This window comes from Lepisosteus platostomus, chromosome 26, assembly GCF_059453375.1.
Source record: "Lepisosteus platostomus isolate fLepPlt1 chromosome 26, fLepPlt1.hap1, whole genome shotgun sequence".
In the NCBI taxonomy this organism is placed as follows: domain Eukaryota; kingdom Metazoa; phylum Chordata; class Actinopteri; order Semionotiformes; family Lepisosteidae; genus Lepisosteus; species Lepisosteus platostomus.
Window position 1 is genome coordinate 13,165,333 of NC_142636.1, and position 24,760 is coordinate 13,190,092.

At 42.7% G+C, this 24,760-nt stretch overlaps 2 protein-coding genes across 5 annotated transcripts in view; one reads left to right on the forward strand and one right to left on the reverse strand.

Moving 5' to 3' along the window:
• Positions 1 to 14,303, reverse strand: part of LOC148640223 (uncharacterized) — a 22,619-nt gene extending 8,316 nt beyond the window's left edge. The window contains exon 1 of one of the 4 annotated variants that reach the window (XM_088621622.1): positions 14,228 to 14,303. The gene's annotated coding sequence lies outside the window, so the exon portion shown is untranslated. Of the gene's footprint in view, positions 1 to 6,583; positions 6,759 to 6,783; positions 6,876 to 14,227 lie in introns of those variants that run through there. The other 3 variants (XM_088621620.1, XM_088621623.1, XM_088621618.1) reach the window with 3 other exon arrangements.
• Positions 14,304 to 16,186: 1,883 nt separating this feature from the next.
• LOC148640224 (inhibitor of nuclear factor kappa-B kinase subunit alpha) lies at positions 16,187 to 24,485 on the forward strand. The gene is made up of 5 exons (XM_088621131.1): positions 16,187 to 16,332; positions 18,578 to 18,731; positions 20,513 to 20,651; positions 21,453 to 21,560; positions 22,411 to 24,485. Exons 1-5 carry the CDS (start codon positions 16,323 to 16,325, stop codon positions 23,221 to 23,223), a joined length of 1,224 nt encoding a protein of 407 aa, XP_088477257.1. The 5' UTR covers positions 16,187 to 16,322; the 3' UTR covers positions 23,224 to 24,485.
• The last annotated feature ends 275 nt before the right edge of the window (positions 24,486 to 24,760 follow it).

A 24,760-nucleotide genomic window follows, 5' to 3' on the forward strand; every position in this document is an offset into this window, starting at 1 on the left:
CTCCATGAGTCACAGCGCCACTGCAGCAGCTGGGGTTAAGGGCCTTGCTGGATTTGAACCAGCAACCTTCCAGCCACAGGTGCAGACCCACCACTCCGCCCCAGTATGACACACTGGTATGACACCGAGTCTGAAGGCAGGTACGCGATGTGACTGCAAGTGTTCAATGATTTCTGGAAACTGTCGGAGATTGCAGAGTAAAGACTAATTGGAGCCCAGTGAGGAATGCATTCGTTACATTACACATTCTTTGAATAAAAACACATGTAAATTCTACCTTCCATTTACTTATTATTTGCCCTGTTATGGTCTAACCCTCCTTTCCCTCTCCTCATCTGCCACCCTCTGTGGTCTAACTATGATCCTACATGCTGCTCATTGACATTCATTTACCCACAATTAAATTAACAAGTTAAACCAAGTTAAACTTTACGCTTGTTTTTGCTCACAGGATGGGGATCCCCAACATCTCAGCAAACATTCCCTCTGCTTTGAATTTAGAAATGTTTACTCTGCCAGATGTCACACACTCTATCTAAATAAAATCTAACATACAATATTAATAATGCCTGCTGGTAAAGAACAAATAGCAAACGGTTATATCTCATGTGTTCTTATATCACAAGTACAGAAAGACTACCACGAGGTCACCAGGAATTCCCCTCGAGCTGTTGTGCGGTCACACTCAATTCACTGCCTGGAAAGGCTAGAGAAGAAGTGGCACCTTCTGAGATTGAGTGACAACTCTTGGCAGTAACACATCTGATTGAAACACCCAAGGCAGACACAATCTGTGCTCTGATAGATCCTTCAAAATGACAAACCATAGACAGTATGTCAATTAAGGGGAGGGACAGAAGTGTGACTACTAGCTGACTTCATTGGTAAGAGTACTTGTATGGAGCGCTGGTCCTGGCTCAGGCTGTGGAAGGACAGCATCCTGATAAGTACCATTAACATTAACCGCGCAGTACCATTAACTGAGATAGGAATGCCATGCCACACACACGTGGACAGGACATACACACAGCTGAGACAAATGAACCTGGCCTTCAAGCCTTTGGAAACTGCACATAAACCGCAGTGCCTGACAAAAACTTGCAAGGTGAACATGCAAACTCCACACGGAAGGTACCCCAGTCCAGAACTGAACTCGGGATCCAAATGCAGTGGCACAGCAGCAGCACTTGTGCCACACTGCACAAATGTACCCTCTGAATGGAGAAAACTTTTTTTTTAAATGGACAATATTTTGTATAACCATATTTTCCACGGAACGTTGGCTGTTTCAGCTCCTTCCTGCTTAACTGGCATGGAAAATATATATTAGTATATAATATACAACGGTATCACTACTACACTGAAAACAAAAAAATATATTGATAGCTTTTGCTCTTAGAAGCAATAATATTGTATGGAAATTGACTCAATAGTTTCAGCACAGGAGTCAAAGATGGAGATGCTGGGGTCTCCTCTGATTAACTCTTAATAAGCAGAAACTGAAATGCAGCCTCACTTGACTTCAGTAGACAGCTCAGCTAGATTCTCACTAACAGAGGGCTCCCATTCTGCAATAAAGCACACTTCAGTTTAAACTTCATTTCAATGTAACTCACACAACCCTGTTACCCCATTTAGGGAAACTGCTCAATACTTCTCAGAGAGATTTTTCTCGATTTAACATTACCATTATTATTAACATGAATGCTTTTTAATGTTACACCCAGTGTGAAGCAGCACCATGCAGGCATCATATGCAGAGAAGCTGACACCCAGCTGTCTCACGGAGTAGTTGTCAGGCCCTGCCCTCCAGTCTGGAACCCTGCTACACAAGCTCAACTAAGAATATCAGACCTGATATTCCCCCCCCAAAAAAAAAGCTTATAAAAGCAAAAGGGAGATGTTGAGCAGTGAGGCCAAGCCATCCTTCTTAACACTGACAAAATTTGGGAAATTATATTCCCAGCAACACTCATTTCAAACAGTGTGTCACAGCATGGAAGTGTATCTTCAGACAGTAAAGGGTGTCCTCAGAATTCTACACAAAAAAAAGCAAGCTGGAGGAGAAATGAAAACATTAAATGGAAGGATAATGACAAGTCATTCTCACACAGCTGGTAACAATCACCATTACAGACATTAGCACTATATATCAAACACAAATCTCCCTTCACATTCATCTCAAGCTTTCCTCCTCCACCCTATCTCCGCTTGCAATCTCCCGTTGGTCCACTTTGTCTTTTTTTTTTTAAAGTATTAAATGTATAAAGAATTTAAAAATACAAATACAACCAGAGGATGGTCCACTTAGTCACCCGTTCCGCACGCACGCCATTCAATTCAATTTATTTTTATATAGCGCCTTTCACAACAAGGTTGCCCCCAAGGCGCTTAACAATGCAAGTGACCACGCATGTTGTGAACACAGAACAGAAAAGACCAGAAGACAACGGAGGAGAGGAACCAAAAACTCCTTAGTAAGGAGGGAAAAAAAAACCTCTAAGGGGTCCAAGGTCAACTGGCTGCACTCAAACTGCGCACTTGCTTAAACACAGTCACATTCCCACGTGCAGCCACTCAAACAGACACTCACGCCGCAACTAATCTTCCTATCGCCTTTCACTCCCGTCACTACTTCAACCCCCCTCTTTTCCCTGACCATCGCTCACGATTTCAGATTTTCCCTGGAGCTCCCTAGTGCGCGTACCAACCCCCCTTCAAAAGCCTGTTCTATCCCTTACTTCCCATTTCTCACTAGATTCTGACCACGTCTCTGCCTTGGCGTTTTTGGATTGGTTGCCTCGCTGTATTGTCTCTGCCTGGTCTTAACCAGCGCCTGCCCTTCAGATTTCGGATATAAGGACTGGTTTCCTTTTCTATTTTGACTTCCAACTACTGCTCGGGGAATAAGCCTATTTGAGCCCTGCACAGGGTCCTTATTTTTCAGCATTCATAATTGCTGATGCACTTACTCTGAAAGTGGTTTAACCACGATAAACCAAGCCGGTTAAGCCAAACCAGTCTCACCGCCATGAGAAGTCCAGGCAGGGACTTGAAAGGCTGAGGTTTTTGTGTTGGTTTTTGGCTGTGGTGGTTTGATTTTCACTGCACAATAACGCACACAGGTGCTTTCAACCTTACAGCTGTGTGTTTGGTGTGTTGGTGGACCCACCGAAGATACCCTTATGACTCAACCAAGGGATATGACAGCATTCCCAGAAGTCAGATTAAAGCAGTCTTTTGTTCTTCAGCTGATGTATTTTTAGGCATTTCAAAAATAGCTCACTGCCAAGATATTCAGAATTTTCCAGCAGAAGCTCATTAACAAAAGTTCAACAGTATCTCACAAGTGGCACTCTTCCACAGAGAAATTTGACTTACCCAAATGAGCAGATGGCTGAATAGTCTCCTGTCATTTTTAAAATGTCTTAATTGTCCCGAAGACTCAACAGTAGTGATTTTACTGCACTGACATGCTGGGTAAGCAGTTGTTCTAGTGCAACTGCATGTATGATATACACCCAGTGACCAAAATATTAGCTCCCACCCATCCCCTCTCATTCCAATGACTTAGACTCAGGAGTGTGATGAACTAGAGAAGCACAGAAGAGATTTCCTTCCTCACTTGACCAGTGAAAACACCAGATATCAATTCTTTCGGGAACTGCTAGGCTAGTGGAGAGCAACCACACCATTGAAGCAGATGCTGGAAGATAGAAAAAAGACTGGGCAGACAATTTTTGAAACCTCTGTGGGTAACATGCCCAGTCTTGTTCAAACTCTTTCTGCAGACGTGGATGGAAACAGCGCCAACCAGCATTCATAATTATGGTGAAGTTTCTTTTTGTGGTAGATGTCTGTGGGTACCCTGTCAATGGTGGGCTCTTGACTGTATAGTTTCGGGGACCTCCCAAGTCAGGAGATGGCACAGGACCTGAAAAAACTGAAACTGAGAGAATGTGCAAATGGAACAGTAGGACCATTGTTCATTTTCTCCAGTCTGCCACGATAAAATCAAATCTCATTCTCATATTTTGCCCTTTTCACTAAGCATGCATTTATCTTATCTTGAACAAGTTCTGCTCTCTCAAATAAGCCATTTTGTGTGCTACATACTAACAGTATAACAGTATTTATAAAGATAGAGATAACAGTATTTATCTGTCAAGATATGAGATGCGGTTTGAGAGTCTAAGAAGACTTTAGGAAGAAAGGGAGCCTTATCAGAGGTGAAACTATAAAAAGAGAGGAGGACAGAACTACAAATAATGAAAGAGGAGATTTACATAATTAGAACACATGATCTAGAAAGCAATGCCCAAAGAATAATTCATTATCGCAGCAAATGAGAAAAATGATATACTGTACTAATGAACTAAAGTACTTGATGTGCATAAGCCTTTTATCCAAATAATTCAGTGATAAAATTTATGGTAAACCACAGACATGCCTTCTAAATTCTATCCTACTATTCTCCACACTAAATTACTCTAAAATCTATCATCTTCTAATTCTCTGATTGTTGTATTCAGCATAAAATTCCAGAACAAATGTTGTCACGTAATAAAATTAGACGATATTGTGTAAGTAATCTAAAAGTGTTTTGCGTAGCCTGACTCTACAAGGCTTTTATTGCTGGGGTTTTTTTTTCTATTGTACTTCTTCTGAACTCCCAGTCAAAGAATTCAATGCCCAACTCCCCGCAGACATAAACTTTCATTTATAAGGCTCCCACACATTTATATTTTTTTCCAGAGAGGTTATTACTCATAATCTGGCAGTGCTATACGGTCCATAAAATATGTTAATCAAATTTTAATGTGTACAGCACAAATAAACTCTCCTTCACAAGCATGAAATAAAAAAAAACATTCTGAAATATTTTTGGAAGGAGTCAATGCAGAACATTGTATTTAGTTGTACTTGCTACATCCCATATTCAGAGATGAAAACTGGTATTTGTAGAAACGACTGTTTTTGCCATCTTCATCCTTATCTACTACTGCATAGTTAAAAACTCACAGCTGAGAGACTTCCACACACACACACAAAGCAATATGACCACATACACTTCACTTTATTAAAAATCTGGATGGTCTATGACGTAGCATGCTTCAACTTTCTTGCATAATGAGTCACACAACAAATTCTGAGAATTTATTCATATATATACACACACACAAGTATACAGTATGTGTATATATACGTAATATATACAGTATGGCCTGTCCTATTGAAGAAACATCTCCATTTGAGTCAGAACAGCTGTACCGTTACAAATCACATACAGAAAAATACCAGTGTAGTTTATAGGTTAACGCGCCAAGATTTAATATTGTGATATTTTCACATTTAATATTTGCACGTAAAACAGTGTGATTAGACATCTCAGGTAAACCCATAAGCAAGGCCAAATCCACGTTTTTATTAATCTACACGTCTCGCTTTGAGTTGACTTGATAACGTGTAAGGTATTCTTTTAATCCTGAAGTACAAGCTTTCTTCCTGGCTGTAGTCTCGTGTTTTGGCAGAGAAAGATCTGTTCATGCAAATATGGAGCATGTGGGATAACCGCACGTGATATTGCTTTCTCTACATGAAAGGTGTGTGGAAAACCACGTCTTTGCCTGACATTCATAGTAGTTTCGCGCCATTACATGTGTGCATCTGCGGCCGTGTTGGGGCGGAACTGCGAATCCATTTCCTCGAGCTTGAATGCTTAGCTCGATACAATATTGCATCGAGATCAGATCTGCATCTTTTGCAAATACGGACACAACGCTTTTCTTCTGAAAAACCCTCTTCTGTTTGCGAACACAACCACCGTGCATCGCTTGCTCTTGTATCCGAAATGACGACCGAGTATCGCTGCTTTCCTCGATTTCAAAAGTTTAAAAAATAAATGTTTACTCTAGGGTGTATTCAATATTAAATTCCCATTCAATAAAAACATACGTGGTGGTGAGGGAGACTCATATCAAATGAATGAGGAGTAGTTTCCATTTTCAATTTCGCTCGTTCGGTTTCAGTCATTGGAGTATCTCGTGTTGATAAAAGTACCCTCGATTTACTACCTCGATTTTTGTTAAGAAGCTTACTCTTCGCCTGTTTTAAAATTGCATGCGAAATTATCAGCCTTTTTACCACACCTTTTTTTAACCAGTTTCATATTATATTATCGGTCGTGCAACGCTAGGTTTTATTTAATCCTAACTCTAAATCCGTAAAATATCTCCTCCGTTGTGAGACTAATTTGAGTTTCTGAACCTTTTAGAGTTTTTTTTTTTCAGGGAAAGGAGCCGACCGCTGAGTAAAATATGTTTAGCTCGGCCGAGTACCACAAGAAAGATATGATTCACAAAATGACTGCAATTGACACCTTGACTTCAATTGACTGCTTTCTAAAGACGTAGTACTTTCACATCAGAATAAATCTTAAAGAACCAGACCTCACATTTGATTAAGACATATTACCCTCGTCTATCTCCACACACACAAATAATGTATAAATACAAATTGCACTGCTTAAAAAACACGATCTATTATATGTAACCACGAATCTATAATTAACAAAAAAGATTACCTCGTCATGCGGCCATGAGACTTCGAGTGAAATTAGCTGCTTAAATGGAAACTTCCGTGACTTCCGTTTTAGAGTACTATTCGTGCTGGTCTTGACGCCCCTTTAATTCAATTAAGATCTTTAAAAATAATGTCGTCCCTGACAGCTATAAAAAGAACACGCCTTCTGAGTACAATTAGCAAGTTCGCATAAACACACACCTGAAGACGGCTCCCAAAACGTTGGTTTTCTTTCTTCTATTTTTCAGCACGGAATAAACCTGTTACTTGTTCCTTTGCAGCCACCTGAACTACTAGCATATTATACAAGTTTGCAATGTTATTTCTAAGGGAGTGCAGACAGTTGTTTAATTTTGGCTTCCTACTGTATTCTCCTCTTTGGAACTGCCCGTATACTGTTAAAAATGTATTTGGACAGTCCACTCAAAGCACTTCACGGGTAATGGGGACTCCCTTCTTCCACCACCAGTGTGTAGGGTGATGCGCCAGTACACTCCCCACACAGCAGCTCTCACTGGGGAGGAGAGCAGAGTTATGAAGCCAGCTCATAGCTAGGGATTATTAGGAGGCCATTATCAGTAAAGGTGTTTTAAGCTTTCTTCTCCCTTATTTTTAACTGCCGTTACCCTGCTGTTGTTGACATTGATGTCACCCAACGGTGGTTTCTGCTTCCTCATTCCACTAAAGTCTCGGCAGTCATTAAACAGGATATTAAATAAACATGCTCCTGCCACAGAAAAAGGAGCACAAGATCTCATGTCACCAAACAGCATTATCAGCATTCTTTTTATCAGTTGCTTCACAATCATATGTTTTGCTACATTTACAAATTTTATGTTACATTTATAATATCATCTGGTTCTCCTAGCCTGTGGTCTCAAGTCACATAACAGCTGTGCTCAAACCATCTGATAGAAACTTATAGCCATGATGTCATAACTGTTAATGTAAAAAATAATTAGTCTCATATGTTATGATGATGTGGTAGCTCTCATGATAACAACATTTCCTGTATTACAAATGATATAAATGGTTAAATATGTGGCCATACTTTGTGATATGCTTCTAGGTTTTATTTTCATCCTCTCTCTTTCTTCTCCTCAATGTTAATACTTCTCTTTCCCTTGCTGTTTTAGAACACTTTCTTTTTCTTAATTCTTTTTTGAATCAACTTTTTTTTTGTTATAAACCACAACTTATGTTTGTGGGGGTGGGTGTTCCACTCCATGGCCTACAGCTGTGGACCATACAAACCCATGCAGACAGACTTCACCAACCCACCCACATTTGAGCTGCTCATCTTTCAGCATTTTCCTAACACAGGCAGCACAATTACTGAAGCCAGTCCAGTCTGGATGGTGCTTAGGCAGTTGTGCGCTACCAGAAAAAAAAGGGACAATTTTCTCTGGACTCTCTGTATGAAAGGACAAGGCTGTAAGACATCCTTACAAGCTAAGGATTGTCAGAAGTCATCAAGGTAAGAGTTACAGAAACTATATCACCCCTCCTGTTGAAAGTAGAGCACTTGTAGGTGATATGGTTCCCAGCCTGAAAAACAGCTAATGGCTCTGACAAGCACAACATGCAAGGAAAACAGAGAATCCAAAAGATCTTTATTGCATGATCTTTAAGATCTTAAAATGGCTTAGACCGTAGGAAGTGATCTGCTCATTTAAAAAGATCCAAACAATCTGAGTTAAAGAAATCTGAGGAGTTATGCCTTCTAAAACATTTGTGAAAACTGGGAGACACTTTTGTTTTGAACACTTGATATGTATGGCGTCCCCATGTGGCTCATGATAGATTGGAGCTTAGATTGGCCACTATGGGCTTGTTCAAACATTGGTCAATTTACCAGCTGACTGTGACAAGGACTCTCTAATATGTGCCACCCTTGCCAGAGCTCTGTTCAGGTAAAACTGAGACAAACTGTCCTTGTCAAGACCTCACTTGGCCTTATGTTAAACAACAGTTCTGGGAAACCTGCAGGGCACCTGCAGTGATGTCACTGCGGGACACACTGTTCGACCAATCAGAGCAGCCTCTCCTGTCAGGCACTGCGAAAGTCATGCGTCAGGACAGATGTGTGGCAAAACTGGAGGCAATAGATTGCATGACTCATTTTCTAACAAACCTATAAAGGTTGTCGGTGCTCTAGAGACAAAGAAAAAAGCAGTTGGTGGTTCCAAAATAAACCAACAATGGCTATACGAGATCTTTAAGGAATGTCAACTATAAACTTGCCCAGAAAAATATTGCTTGAAATGATATATTCATGCTTAGCACTCAAAATAGGTGGGGTAACTGTAAATTAATAACTATTTGTTCTTTGTTGCAGTATGATGTGACACAAAGGAAGTGTATAGCATGTGATAATTACAGTAAATTGTGTTTTTAGCATTCAAACACCTAAAATGGGCAGTGCTTACAGAAATGCTGCTATGCTCACCCTGACAAGGGTATACCAGGAAAATAAAAAAATGTGACATCTAGTGTATGTACCATTTCCTTTTTGTTTTCTTCCAAAAAAAGGCATGTGATTAATTGAAAATTCCCCTTCAGTTTGAGGAGACACAAGATTTCTCTGACGGAAAGTGTCTTACTTCAGCACTCCGATACTCTGGTGCACAGCACAGCAGCAAATTCACAGTTGCACAGCAGCAAACGAGAGTCCTCATATATTCCCTTCAGCTACCCACGTGAGGACAGAACCCCAGCTGATATCTCAGGTTAGGGTCTCAGGACCCACCAAGGTCAGGACAGCAGGCGTACCATAAATACACTGCTCATCGGAGGGAACATTTAAAAGACATATGTGTGATGCAGCTGGAAACTGAAAGTGGCCCACTTTGGTCCTCACATGCTATGTCTCTTGTGCCCCTTTCCATTTTATATACCCAAAGCTTCCTCTCCCCCTCCCCACCCTTGATCAAGGCTCAAAAGCTGAAATGTTTTTCTTTCTACCTTTCTTCTTACTTTTGGAATTGCTTTTTCTGCCAAATTATAACTATATAATTATATATAAATTATAAATACATTTCTTCCTGACGGTCTTCGGCATTTTGGGAAACTGCAACAGAGCACTGAAGTGCTGAAACCCACTGGAGCTGAGCAGGTGTGGGTCTGGTCAGTTCCTGGATGGGAGACCTCCTTGGAAAGCTAAGGTTGCTGTTGGAAGAGGTGTGAGAGGGGCCAGTAGGGGGCGCTCACCCTGCATTATGTGTGGGTCCTAAAGCCCCACCATTGTAATGGACACACTATACTGTAAACAGGCGCATATACTGTAAACAAGCGCACCGAGAGAAGAAAGAAAACACTTTGAAAGATGTAAATTTGTGCTCTTATCTCCTATGGTGATGAGTTTTAGAGTGTTGCCCATAAAAGGAAATATATTCATTTTCTGCTGAGTAAGGAGTTACTGCAATCCTTTCTTTGAAAGGTGATGGGAAATCACATGATAACTACAAGGCTGGGAACCCCCTATAGCTGTTTTATCTGCCTGTAAGTGCTAGTAAGTACAACAGAAGAAGTACCTGAGCACCACATGGTTGAGGCAGACAATTACAGAAAGCAGGCAGGAAATAAAAACAACTTTGCTTTTACCATAAATTTCACCCAGACTTCCCAAGAATAGCTTGATTGCTAAAACCGAGCAGAACGTGGCTTTTTAGGCATGTGACCATCATGAGCAAGTCTAATGTTTGTTCTTTTGTTCAGCATTAAGATGAACATTTAGTCTGAAAGCTATAAGAAGGGATGAAAAATTATCAGTAAAAAGTCGCACAAAATAGCCTCGTAGATTGTGAGCAAAAATGAGATCACAATGTGCAATGATAATGTTATTTGGAACTCTGTTGCGGATGCACAAAAAATCTAGATCCCAAAAGACATTTTGGAGCTCATGTTGCACAAGCCTTTGGTACTAGAGTGAGTGCTCTTTTGTAAAAGTAAGCTTTTAGCCCTTTCTTTTTTGTTTCATGCCTCCAGAATTTGGAATCAGCAGGGTGTGTCATGGTTGCCATGGTGCCAATCTACTATAATTCCCAGCTGTGGAGTCACACATAGCCAAACTGTACCGCTGGCCTCGCATTCCAAATTGTTGTCATATTCACTCAAAGAGGAAGCTTCCGCTCTGTATAATTGTTTTGAACCTTGTAACTGAGAATTGCCAGAGTGGATTAACTAGGAAAACCAGATCTGAAGAATCCTTTATGCTGAAATCAGCCTAATACAATTTTCCCAGGAGCAGGGTGGGGTGCAAGGTTAAAAACACAAAGCATCTTAGTGCATTTCCACATCTTTCTCCGAAGAGTTAGCTCCAGCCTAATCACCTGAGCCTCTGTTTCTTCAATTACATGGACACTCAGAATTGAACACACCCTTCCTCACAGCATTTCTGTATGATCTTTGTCAAAGCGTGCACTTGTACAATTTACATATGCTTACTGTGTTCATTCATCGACTCAAACAGTGACCTCACGCAGGTGGAAAAGGAGCAGATTTCTCCCCTGAACAAAAGTCGTTGACATAATCATGGCAAAATATGCCATTCATCTCAGGGAAACACAGAGCCGAACCATACGGGACAGAGCCACAAAAAAAAACCAGCGGTAGGAAGTACATTTCGAAAGGAATAGCAATAGGATGAAGGAGGAGAGATGTCAATACGCACACACAATGTCAAACCCAAGTTCAGTATTGTCCTGTTCTTTACAGTGTGTGAACAGATCAGAAAGTGGCATGCTTTCCTCCAGGTCAGTTTCCAAATGTCTGTCTGGTGTATGGTGACAAGTGACAATGCACTGTAGCAGGTGCTTTCCTTCATGTCAGATGATAAGCTAAGGTCTTCACTGCCCGGGCAGGCAAGATACTGGTATAGTACGTAAGAGTAGGGGTGTTAGCTGTTATGTTGCAGCCGCTGCTGCACAGAGCTGCACGGGGCTGACAGGTCGAGACATCAGGGAACCCCGGGGAATCCCAGAGAGACGGGCAGGAGGAGAAGTGGTGAGCAGGCAGGCTCAGCTAGGTGAACGAAGGCTGGGGAGACCTTCATCGGGATATAACAGGCAGCTGAACAGGCTAGTTCTGTTGTGGATCCGGGGGAGGAACGGGATCCCAAGGTACCAGTTAGCGGACTTCAAGATGAAGGAGAGTCCCTGCTGGATCACTGCTCAGAGGGTTAGCCGGAGTACGTTAGCAGTAGCTTAACATGCTTAGCTCTAATGTCAGAGTACTGGCCCAGCAGAGAGTCCAGCCTTAACTAGCCTGCCTGGTGCGATGATTGCTCGTTGGATCAACTTCCTGATTGAAAGGTAACGGGCCTAACTGCTAAGGGTCTTGACCTAGTTCGCACACAGCTGGCGGAGGGGCGACTCCCCGTGCGAATGTGCCCCTTGGAACACAGGGACACGAGCCACCCCCAGCCCGGGTGTGACATCAACCTTGGGGTCCTGGCTAAATCCAGGGTTTTGGGTTTGCACAATTTGGCCTCCCTGAATTCCCCTTTAATTCAAAACGGTCAAGTCATTTCTCAGTCCTGCACCTGATCTGCTGCGCAGGGGAGCTGCTGGCACAGAATGATGGCTGTGCTACAACATGAATGCCTTCTTATTTGCAAAGCGCTTTGGGATGCTTAGAAAGGAAAAGCACTACACCAATGCAATTAGGCACTGTTGTTACTGTTCTAACTACAACTTCCTGATAACCATTCTAAATCACGTTTGACAAAGGCTCTCAGGCACAACAGATTCAAGGCAAGGGGAAGGGTGAGCATTCATTTCTGCAATTTCACTGACTCATACAGTAGGTCTGAGAAACACTTTCCTGAATTCACCAAGTGCTTGTGTTTGCTTTAATCATCTCCATAGAGACAACATGTTTTGACCTTTCTAAAGCACAGACCTCTGCGGTAATGAAAAGGAGAACAGATAAACCACCCAGCCCCCATTTCACACATAAACTATAGTTTTTGGCTTAGCATTTTTTTAATTATTATTCAAGAATGCCTTCTGAATAGGTATAGTCCATTCTGCTTATTTCATATAATTTTAATGTTGTATGTTTTAGTCCGCTTATTTTAAGCAATCCGGTACTTCACTTGATGATAAAACTGAAAAGCTGTGCTGTTTTATTTTTAGGGAAGCTCGAATGAAAGTGTTACTACTAAAAGACTTCACAGGCAAAGCCAGAAAGAGTTTTCCGCTACAGGGAAGGGGAGTTTTCATGTCATCATGTATGAATGTACCTCCCCCCTGATTATTTGCATCACAGATAATCAGGACGAATGCCTTTTAGCTGGGCCACAAACAGCCTTCAGAAACGTAATTACTTGCCTAACTGATCGATAACTTCCAAAGGATTCCCTGTGTTGAAAACGAGGTAACTTAGTGCTGTCTGTAAGACTTGGCGGATTGGGGCTCTCCGAGATGTGGTATGGACAGACTTGAGGGTTTTTACAGTGCGCTGAGCGACAGCGACCCCTTGTGTACTTTTAGTGCAGTTCATTTGCCGAGAACCACAGTACCTCAGTTCTCACAATGGGCATTAACGTCCCTGCATACACTAGCCACAAGATAAGGTCGCTTTGTTAGCCATATACAATTTCTTGCATTAGAAAGTTGCCTTTACGCATACCCCAGCTTGCTCTCCATGAGACACACAGAGTTAGTACTGCGGGTGTTCTGTGTACTTAAGCAACCCCAGAATTTTGTTTTTGTTCAAGTGGGGGGTGGTTAATGCATTTAACCGCATTTAATGATGATTAAGCCCCTATCGGAGGTCTCGGTCACCTTTTTCGGACTGTTAATTATGAGTCTGTTTTTTTTTACCGACTTACCAGCGACTAATAAGCAACTGACCCGTAACTTACGCTTTTGATTTGGGTTGGAAAAGGTCTGTAGTGGACGGCCGCTACCAACGTACCGATCTAATGTGACCCACTTATTTCAGAAATTGATCCATGACTGGTTAAAAACCTTACCCAACACAAAACTCGAACACCCACACATCTGCAGTAAATTTTACTTCCGACAGTGACAGAACGCGACCTTTCAGTGAATGAATTAAGAAGACAGAGCCGGTCGGTTCTGACTGATTAATTTCTTCAATTTCGAGCCGAGAAGCGTGGGTAGGCAGAAAGGAAGTTCACTGTCGAGATGAGTTTCGCTAAAACATACTTCCGCAAAGAAACGCCCTGAATGAAACGAAATCATGAATGAAGTTGTCAGCTGATGACTGAACACCAATGTAAGAGTTCAGAAGTCATGGTATGCGCTGATCCGTATCTGAGGTAAATGAGTTTTCTGATTCAAAGATGTACTGGCCTAACACAAACAGGGAACATGTCTGAGCATTAGGAAACTTAACATGCCTGCAAACAGAGCTTGGGTTCGTTCACAACAAGAGAAATGTTCAATTAAAACATTTCCTTAATTTGCAAAGTGACCGGCACGCATCTTCGGTACAGATCTGGGACTTCTGCGCCAGCGTTTTCAAAACAATCTTTTAAGCGGCTTAATAAGGAAGAACAGAATTAAAGTCAAACACATTTAAATATATATACGCATTCCAGTGCAATTAAAATATCTTAAAAGCCTAATGTCGTTTTGTGGTCAGAAATAAGAAACTACAGTGAAATAAATCAAACCTGTTTGTACGAGGGTTTGCTCTGAAGGAACAGAGCAGGCGAGACCATTCGAAGCGACAGCATTGATGTTATAGCCTCATACAGCCACTGGAGGTCGCTGTTTCACAGCGAAATAGCTGGTCTAAACCAGGGATGATCATCCTCGGTATTAGAGGAACACTTCATTTAAGTTTCGTTAGTTCTCGAGTGCCTTCAATGTAATTCGAAACGTACTTATTTAGACTTATAGTTACCATGTTTCTGCATTCAGTGCTGAGTTTCTCAAAAATAACAACTTTAAGGGTAATGTTTTCAACTATTTCAGCTACAGTATTTCACTATTTCGTCTCCTATGCCATTAAAGACTACTTTCAGTAAGGGTATGAGCCTTATGTGATGAAGATCAACAGCAAAACTCTTAAAAAGTTACTTTTCCATTTGTACATTTTGTGAGTATCTGAAATGTAAATTTAGTGGCTTTGCAGCTTTTTGATATCACTTATTCAAAAAGTAAAAGGCACAGAAACCAAAAGATGATTTGTTATTCCTCAATTTGACCTCAGGGCATCTATTTCAAAACTTTGCATGACATACAGCACAGAGCCACAATCCACCCAGAATTTGAACCCACAAGCCTCTGGGCTGGAATCCACTGACTTATTGATGAACTGATTGATTGACAAAGCTAAGAAGCATCAGTCCTTATTATGGAAGACGTGCATTCGGTGAAGGTTTTACATGTTAAATCTTACATCAGTATGATTTAATGAGGCTTTGAGAAATGATCAGAATAATCAAGTTAAAAACACTTGGATAGTGCCTAACATGGTTGTCATTCTGAGGGAACAGAGTCAGATGTCCACCGCCTAAAGTACTGCTAACATAAGTGGAGCTGATGACTAATTATCCTTTGAAGGAGTTAGTGGAATGGGACAGATGCCACATAAGAGAATTGGTTCATTATCATGCTCATCAAGGTAATGTGGAGGGGGTGATTAAGGGTCAACGACGTTCTTGAACACATCTTGTCTGTGTGGCTGGAGGTGAGCTCCAGGACAGCCTAAGTGACTGACTGAGCAAAAGCGATCACCTCCGCATTCTTGTGCAGGTGAGCAGAGCAGCTGTGAGGAAGGAGACGGAGGCTTTCCATCACCGAAGAACCACATTCCGAGCTTGTTTTGGCCTGCTCTTCCATTCCATCTAAACCAGCTCTTTCTAGAGAACTGTAACACACACATTCTCCCCTCTCCACCCAAACTGTGAAATAAAACCTGAATCAGCTGGTTGTAGATGTCCTCTTTTTTTTTGTTTGGCGTTTTGATGATTATTTCTGTCAACATAATTAGGAATGACCAGCTTTCTTCAAAAAGCACGCCAGACAGGCAAGCAAGTGGGTACAATGGATACTCTCTCTCTACAGCATCCATGCCAAATCAGAAAGGGGGGCATGCCTCTCAGAGCACCCCGCGTTCAGAGCAGGCAATTGTGAAACGGTACCCCCGTGTTAACTGTGTGAAAAAAAGACAAGGTGTCAGTCTGAAAAATAGCTTAATTCTTTACTGTGCTGCTCCTTCTAAAAAAAAATTTGGGTGGTTCTGTCAGGAGAGATCCTACATCACACACACAAAAACAAAATACCAGTTTGACAGGAACTACCTGTGGAAATCTTTTGTTTTTAAGCACAGACAGTGTCTCTTTCCTTATAACTTCACTTCCAGTTTCCTTGTTACCTGTTGAACTGCCCGTGATCTGTCTTAGGTTGTGTAAAAGATTTCCCAACAGTTATAATCCTAAAACTCAAATGTCGTACAGAAGATATGAAAGGGTACAAACAAGAAGAGGCGATTTGGCTCACTTACAAGAACAGCAACAAAATCTGAAAACATGAGTGTCACTGGATTTGCATTGCTACGGGATAAATAAAGGAACACCCAGAAATAAAGCTGTGAAGCTTTTTTTTTTGCATTATAACTGACATAGTAATAGTCCCTTGTTTCGTAAGGGGGTGGGGCTGAACAAGGTATTTGGTATAAGAATATGCGTTTGTCATGTCTGTATCAGAGGAACTGGCGTGACAGCAGAGGGTACAGGGAGTGAGGCACGTGCAGCACAGTAGATGGACACAGGTAAAGATCTTCCTCACTTGCCGACACAACATTCCATCGGGCACAAGGCAAAAAGGCAAATATCTGCAGCCTGTTAAAAAGAGAGAGAAATTATTTTAAAACATTTTAAAGCTATACAAGCTCTCTCTGGTCTCTGGAGATAAATAACAAAGCACATAAGGACAGTCAAACCTGTATTAACCTAATCCAAGCCTGTTTTTGACCACCGGAACTGACTGAATTACTCAAAAGATCATGAAGAATGTTGTTTCTGCAGATGAGTTTCATTCCCTTTGTAGCACAGTGATGTGGAGCTTTTAAAAAAGTAAAAATAGGCCAACATGTACTGGTAAATATCTCATAAAGGAAAACATAAATGCATATTTAAGAAAAGTGGAAAATTGCAAGTTCTTCGCCTGCTAATGCACAGGACAGCTATGGAGAATCTATGTCACTGTTTCTTTCTCATTATACAATGCAGATTATACATTTCATTGTATAATTTTTCTTGCGATATTCATTATGTTGTCAAACATTTATCATTTTTTATTGTTAGTGGGAATTTAGTTTTGATTTGGTTTCTGAGAGCTACAACAATGTGCTCATTGTAGCCTGTACAAGATTGAAGTGAATAATCACTAGGCATTTTGTGGGAACAGGAGTAATGAAATTATAATTTTATGCAACTAAATAAGTACTAGATTATTTTAGTAAAACCTTGAATATTGTATGTTAGCCTAGTCAAAAGTATATCCCAAAACTAATAATACAGTAAAACATTCATTGAAAAAAATACTTCTGTATATATTATTTTTTTATTTCTTATTCAAAAATGAATGCTTGAAGACTGAATGCTTGGTTTCACATATGCATATCGACTCTGACATGCCTAAATGTTGCAGAGAAAAAAGAGGTGTAATTATCTCAAAGGAAAATGCTTGCCTGAACCTGATTGCTTTTTTCATTTGCCAAACCGTCTTCTTCATTCTTCTTACCAAATGCTGCCTTTTGTGGTTTCAAAATATTTGCTTTTCTCTTGTCAGGTGGGAGGATAACAGTGTGTGCAAATGCATTTTTCCAACTTTTGATTTCTCATATGCAGATCAAATTTCAAAAATAGTTTTAATTATTTCCTGGGAGCCAACAAAAAAGGGGTAAAAGGGGACTAGATAAACGTGCTTTTAAAGCTAATCAGGCTGGAATGAAAACAAAATTCATCATCTTAACTTTCATTTTCATTCCAGCTGTACCAGCTGGTGCAGTTTATGTGAGCCATTACCTGGACTAACGCTTGGATTAATCTGATCTTTTTTTAGTTGCTTTCCATTTAGTAAAAGCAATTCTGTCAACTTACAAATTCCTGTCAATAAACCGAAACCTCCGACAGTTCCAGAAGTGAAAACAGATCAAACCCGTCTAATTTGTAATTGATAACTTAGTTTGATTAAAATAATCAATAGTTTACTTGGAAGTTTTTGTTGTTTTTCATTTGAAGCTGTGAAAAATATTATAGTACTTGTTGTGCTCTATGTGCATTCATAGGTTCAGACTGTGAGGCTGTACACAGGACCATACATACTTTCTGTTAAATATATTAGGAACCTCCAGGCACATGAACAGACTCTCTCAGTGAAGGACCATGCGTAGATGGTTTGAGACAGGCTTCCATAACCTTCCCAGACTGAAACGATTCCCAGAACTCGATCAGAATGAATCAGTGGGCAACTCAGTCCCACGCATCATATAACCTGAACAGAAATGTTCAGAACCTGAATAAAGAAATGGCATCCTGTTAGAAGAATTGGGGTAGGATCGGACATTCTGTTCAAGACTTTTCTGTTGCTTGCTGAGGTGCCACGCATCATATTCAGAGGGGTTTCAGAGGGTTTGGCTGTCGAGTACAATGGAAGGATACTTAATGATATTTATCCATCATTTATCCTGATGTGGGTTGTGGGGAGGCAGAGATCACGTGCCTGCAGTCCCCCTGCTGAGATCTTGCTCCACTGCTATAAGATCTTTCAGTGGATTAATCAAGAGCAGGTCCCAGACGAACCCGTTCCCTCCTCCTTCCTAAATCGAACTGTCCATCCATTTCCTTCCAAATCAGGAGTTTTGGGGGAGTCCCGGCAAGCAGCAGATACGAGGGGGGGGTACATCCTGGGCGGGACGCCAGTCCATCCCGGGGGCCAAAATTGAACGGCTGAACCCGTTAATGGCCATGGCCCTCCAAGAGCAGGACTTCCCCTCTGTTCTTCCTTCGTAGGTTTCAAGATGGACGCCTCCCTGAGTACCATCGGCCAAGGCTGTTTCGGAAAAGTCTACAAAAGGACATACAAGGGAAAGCTGGCGGCAATCAAGAGAGTGCCCGAAGAGCGCCTGCAGGAGAGGAGCCTGGACAGAGAATGTAGAATTTACCAGTGAGTTTGGGTCATTCAGACAGGGGGCCCACTTTCACTGACTCGTCATCTTCACTGGCAAAACTGTGGACGGTCCACATTATTTTCACCTGATGACTGCAGTGGAGCTGAATAATCCTTATCCGACGGACACTTAAAGCTTGGCTTATTAATACTGCTCCTGCTCCTGCTTCCACTGCTAGGGCAGCATGGTGGAGCATGTGGTTAGCATTGATTCCCTCGCAGGGCTGGGGCCCTGGGCTCAACTCTGGAACTGAGGGGCTATCTGTGTGGAGTTTGCATGTTGTGTTTATGTGGGTTTCCTCCAGGTGCTCTGGTTTCCATCCCACAGTCCAAGGCCATGCTGGTAGGCTGATTGTTTTTTTAGAAAATGTGTGTACCCTGGTGTGAGCGTGTGTTCGTGTTTACTACTAATAATAGAAAGACCTGAATATGTCCACTCCATCTCCAGACATTTTTATATTAATGATTTTTTTCACGATGTACAGCATCCTTGGGTTTTGAAATGACCTTTTTGTTACATTTGCATTTTTAAACCATCAAAGATGTTTAAAAAAACATCAACAATTATTATTTTAACTTAGAAAGTAGATAATACTTGTTTTATATACAGTGCTATCCCCTTTCAACATGAGCCCATTATAGTGGTCAAAACACAGCAAGATCAAGGCTTCCGTTTTCCACATGAAGCAGATGGACCAAACCAGAACTGTCCAGATAAAGAGCACAACTCGCAAGCGAAATCTGAAAATGAAAGTCTTTCTAAATTCAGGTGAATTGAGGTGTGGTGGGCAAGGTGAGAAAGAATGAAACTAGAGCAGCATTTTTGAAAGAGTCTGTGAGACGTGGATGGTTTAAAAACAAGCCAGACAAGCAAGACGACTCCATAGTGGCTTTTTCAGGGGGAAAACCAGACCAGAAAAGGCTGTTTTGTAAGCGTCATCAGTTCCTGCCTAGATAAACTAGATAAAACAAAACAAAAATGAAAAGGCACTGATTCTAATCTTCAATATGTTAAGAACAGGTATGAGCTCAAAGCTGTTAAAGAGCTGTAAAATCCTATTTTAACAAAAGATGCTCAACTGTTAGAAAAGTGGTTTTGATTATATAAAGTCTATTAATTTTACGAATGGGCATTTTAAATCATTTCAGGGACAGAATCGAGCCAGCTCATTATAATGGGTGATAAAATGGGATGCCATTTTCCCACTTACTGAGCTGCAGAGAGTTAAATGAAGCGCACAGCTTGCAGAGAGTGATATCACCCGAGGAGTGGCCCGCAAACAAAAAGCTCAGGACCTTCACACTCGTACATTTGTGCTACGTGCCAACAAAACACAAGCGACTCGGCCTTTTTCTCTCTTCAAGAAGAGTTGCAATCAAGGGGAGGCCATTTGAAACCACTTGGTAGTGAGTAATTATCTGACCCCAGGATCTCATCCAGCTGTTCCTTGAAAGAAGCCCAGGGTATCGTCTTCAGAAACAAGGGTTCTTCATTTACCCTATGTTCCCGATATGCTTTGAGTACAGGTGTGCCTCCTGTTCTCAGATTTGAATGCAGTTCCCTTAGTTTCCACGCGTGACTGCTGGTTCAAGATTCACCAGTCAATTCCGGAGAAGTCCCCTGGGTTGTCTTTGTCAGTTCCTTTCAGGATCTCGAATTCTTGTGTCCGGTGTCCTCGTAATCTTCTCTGTTCGAGACTAAAACAGTCCAGTTCCGTCATCCTCTTGGTACAGTACTTTCCCTTCAGCTCTGAAATATCTCTATTGACCTTTGACAGACAGATGAATCATCCCAATATCGTGAAGCTCCTAGATTCACCCTGGAGGGAAGATGGCAAGTGGCACTTCCCACTGGAGTTTATCACTGGAGAAGAGCTGGAGATTGCCCTCTTCCAGAGAAAGAATTCCAAAATCCAGGTAATCCGTTGATTAAATACATTTACAATGCTGTTAGGGATCAAACCTTCAAGTACAATTGATATGTAGCAGAGGATTGGCACCTCTCAGCAGGATGGGTATACAGTATGACAAAAGCACTGCTGATTGAAATCATATCCCTGCTGCTAAGAAATCAGTATAGTTGCCACACATCACATCATCACGGGGGCTCGGCTCTGTCTTGCAAAGCTCACCTGGAAAAAGTCAGACCATCAGCTCAGATCCATTTGGAGAGTTACAGATGGAAACGCAGAGAAGAGGCATTTAGTAAAGAGCTGCCACTGGCAGGCACTTCTTTATGACATCATGGCTACATGCAACACCATTACAAGCACGCCAATGAATCTGTGTGGAATGTTGCTAGAGCTGGCTGTGGGCTATATATATAACATTACTTTATTAACCCTTTACAATTTCTTGCATTAGGAATTATCTTTTCGCATACCCCAGCTTGCTCTCCATGAGACACACTGACAGGGAGAGAGCCTGGGGTCAGAGCGCAGGGTCTGCCATAGTACAGCGCCCCTGGAGCAGTTGGGGTTAAGGGCCTTGCTCAGGAGCCCAACGGAGTAGGATTCCTCTGCCGGCTGCGGGATTTGAACCGGCAACCTTCTAGCCACAGGCGCAGATCCTTAGCCACAGAGCCACCGCTCCGCCCCAAACTGTAGGCTGTACCAGTAGGAGAGCTGTGACCTGCTGCACTGTTAAGGATCTTGTAGGCTAAGCTTGGGTTGGTCATGTCACCCACTGATGCCCACCATCTGTTTCGCCCCATCGCAGCTGACCATGCCCATCAAGGCCACCATCATCACGGGCATGTGCCAGGGTCTGCACTACCTCCACCAGAAGAGGATCGTCCACCAGGACCTCAAGCCAGACAACATCATGGTAAATGAGAGCGTCCCAGCGGGGCAGAATTAGACCAAGTCAGGGGCCTTATCTAAAGCAGAAAGCCCTGTCTCCCCAATTCTGAGAGCCTGAAATCCAGCAGGTTTACGAAATCTCTTTGAAATTTCGGTAGTGCACAAATACCTGGGTCCAATTCAAAGACACTGCGAGACACACAAACTATTGTGCCTTGAGGAGTATTGAGAAGAGAGTAATAATAATAATAATAATAATAATAATAATAATAATAATAATAATAGCTTACACTTATATAGCGCTTTTTCTGGACACTCCACTCAAAGCACTTTACAGGTAATGGGGATCCCCTCCACCGCCAATGTGCAGCCCCACCTGGATCCACCTGGAGAGTAGTTTCGGTCAACAGAGCAATTTTCTTCAAGTGTTAAGTTGTCGGTGCTCTCAGAGCCCATTTAAACCTGCTGGATTGTTGCTCTCGAGGATGCGGATTAAGGGCTTTTTAGACTTGAAGCCATTTTCGGACCCAAGAAAAAGATTGCTTATACAAAGTAGTAATTCATGTCACACATATTTGATAATTAATGAAACGATAAAGAATGAACTTTAGGTGGCTTACTAAACTGTGGTAATAATATTCTCCAAGGACATGGAATACATGTCGCATCCTGTTTAAGTTGTTTTGGCTGAGCTCATCCAGGCCCAGGATGGTTGGTGCGGGGTTCCTAATATTTTGGCCAGTACATTCAGTTCAGTTTATAGTCATATGCACAAGTGCAATGCAATGCTTATAGGTATGAATACGTACAGAAATGCATTAATACATTCCGGTGCTGCACAGGGCAGGAAAAACCAGGTTTCCTTTGTCTTTCAGGTGGAGTACGACACGTACCGCCCGGTGCTGATCGACTTCGGGGTCGCCAAGATCATTTACTGCGGGGGCATATCGACCGCCCCCAACATCGGTAACGAGGCCTACGCCGCCCCCGAGATTTTCTCCGGCCAGCTCCGGAGCGCCAAGTCCGACGTCTGGGCGATGGGGAAGGTCGTGGCGGAGCTGCTGCTGGAGTGCCGCCTGGATCCCAGGAGGAGTCTATCGTGGAACCTGGGCGTCCGCCTGCGGGGGTCGCCGTACCTGCAGCCGCTGGACACGATGACCTCCCTCACGTGTGTGAGGCGCGCCGCGATGGCCGACGTCATCGACAGCATCGTGAAGGCGGGGGAGTCCTTCCCCTTGGGCGCAGCCCCGCACGCCGACAAGGAAGCCGAAAGCGTCGCTTCGGGAGGGGGATTTTCTGACCCCTCCTCCCAGCACCCGACGGTCGTTGCCAGGAAGCTGGGTAGCGATTTCCCGAAGGCCAGAGAGCCGCCGGCTTACGCGCAGGCACAGCTTGCGGCTCCGGACAGGAAGGAGATCGGAATCACCAGGGGCTTGGGCCAGCTCACGCTTCTGGACAATGCACTGTCCGGCAGGGGCAGTCTGTTGGAGAAGGTCTTCTCCGAGGGGGCACAGGGCTTACTGGCGCACCCCAGCATGGAGGTCAGGAAGGAAGAACACCAGTATTTCCGCTACGTCGCTACGCAGGTGGACAGCACCACGACCAGCCAGGTGACACAGGGGCGGGTGGAGAAGTCCCAGGGGAAAGTGGTCAGTGCCGAGTTCCTAGAAAGCTCTTACAAGCACTGAAAATCAAGGGGAGGGAGCCCGAAGAGCGAGCCCTTCCCAACCCCGTCCTCCAGCATTTTGTTGTAAATAAGCTGTTACTTCTCTTGATCGACCTGTCCATCTCCTCCTGCCTCACCATTCTGGATGACAAAAAACACTCCTTCCCCCCCTCCTTCTTTTTACGAACGCTGTTCTGTGAAGATGCGATACTACGAAGCAGGCGATTTGTTACCCGCATTTCGGATATCGAAAGCCGACTTCGAAACTGCGCAGAAGCGATACGGAGGAACATTTCGAAACCTCCGCCACAGAGAGTAGAGATGTCACACTCTGAACTCTGCTCATGTGGTATCGCATTCCACTCACTCGCGTGGGCGAGAACGAGTCTAGGGAGTGGCAGGAGAGACGGGTGATACTGTGCGCCTCGTGTAAGAAACGTTGTGGTTTAGACTTTATCTTGTTGCGTAAAGCTGTTAATGAAAATTGTGAGTGTGCGTCATTTTACAAAAAAGCAAATAAAGTGGACGCAGTACTGTTCTTAGATGACGTGGTATCAGTAATCGGGTTTTTATTACTGAAAACACAAACCACAGTGTGAATGATAGTTATTAGTGTTTCTTTTGTGATTTGTTGGTGGAAAAAAGTAAAGATAGCGGTGACATCTTTGGGGGCCGAAACGGATCGTCATTCCCCCCCCATAAGAAATAATGAAAATGGGTTTTTATTTTCGCTATTAGCAAGGATTTCCGGCAACAAATTACGTTCGTGAAAAAAAGAGGTACGGGTGTAAATAAAAAGCAGCCTAAACGAGGCAATCGCCATTTGTAGTGAGGGTCCGGCTGGAATGAAAAGCAGAGACCTGCTTTGAGCGGAGACCTCAGCTCGTCTCCTGTCCCAGAACTCCGTGTGCTCAAATTCAAATTCCAGTTTTCCAAAAAAGGGAAAGGAAAACTGGAATCTGCTGCTGGAAACCCTCTTGGAAGAGGGATGCAGCGGCTTGTTGATTGTCCCAGCCCGTAAACCAGGCTCGCAGGTTTGAGTCTGGGCAGGATGGGACAGTGATCAGCGCCACACGGCCGGCAGGGACTGTGACATGCTACACCGGAGGAGAGGGCCCTCTCATAGCAGTAGAGCAAAAAACAAAACAAGTGAACAGAACGATACAGTGTGTATTTGCGATTCACGGCTATTTAGCATTCTTATGTTTAGCTTGGCTGTTCATTTCTGTGTAAATCTTACAGTAAATGAAAGATATTAAACATTTGTGTGAATTTTTGAAGGTCCATCAATGTGTCTGCCTCACTGTTGTTTTCATGTCATTTGTACTGTATTTTACCTTGACGTGGGTTGTCTTAGAAATGAGTAATTCGTTTGTGATAGGGTGTTGCTCTGGATAAGGCTAAACAAACAGGCGGAGTAAAATCTCAAATATATTAATAATAATTATAATTGCTTACACTTATATAGCGCTTTTCTGAACACTCCACTCAAAGTGCTTTACAGGTAATGGGGATCCCCTCCACCACCACCAGTGTGCAGCCCCACCTGGATGATGCTA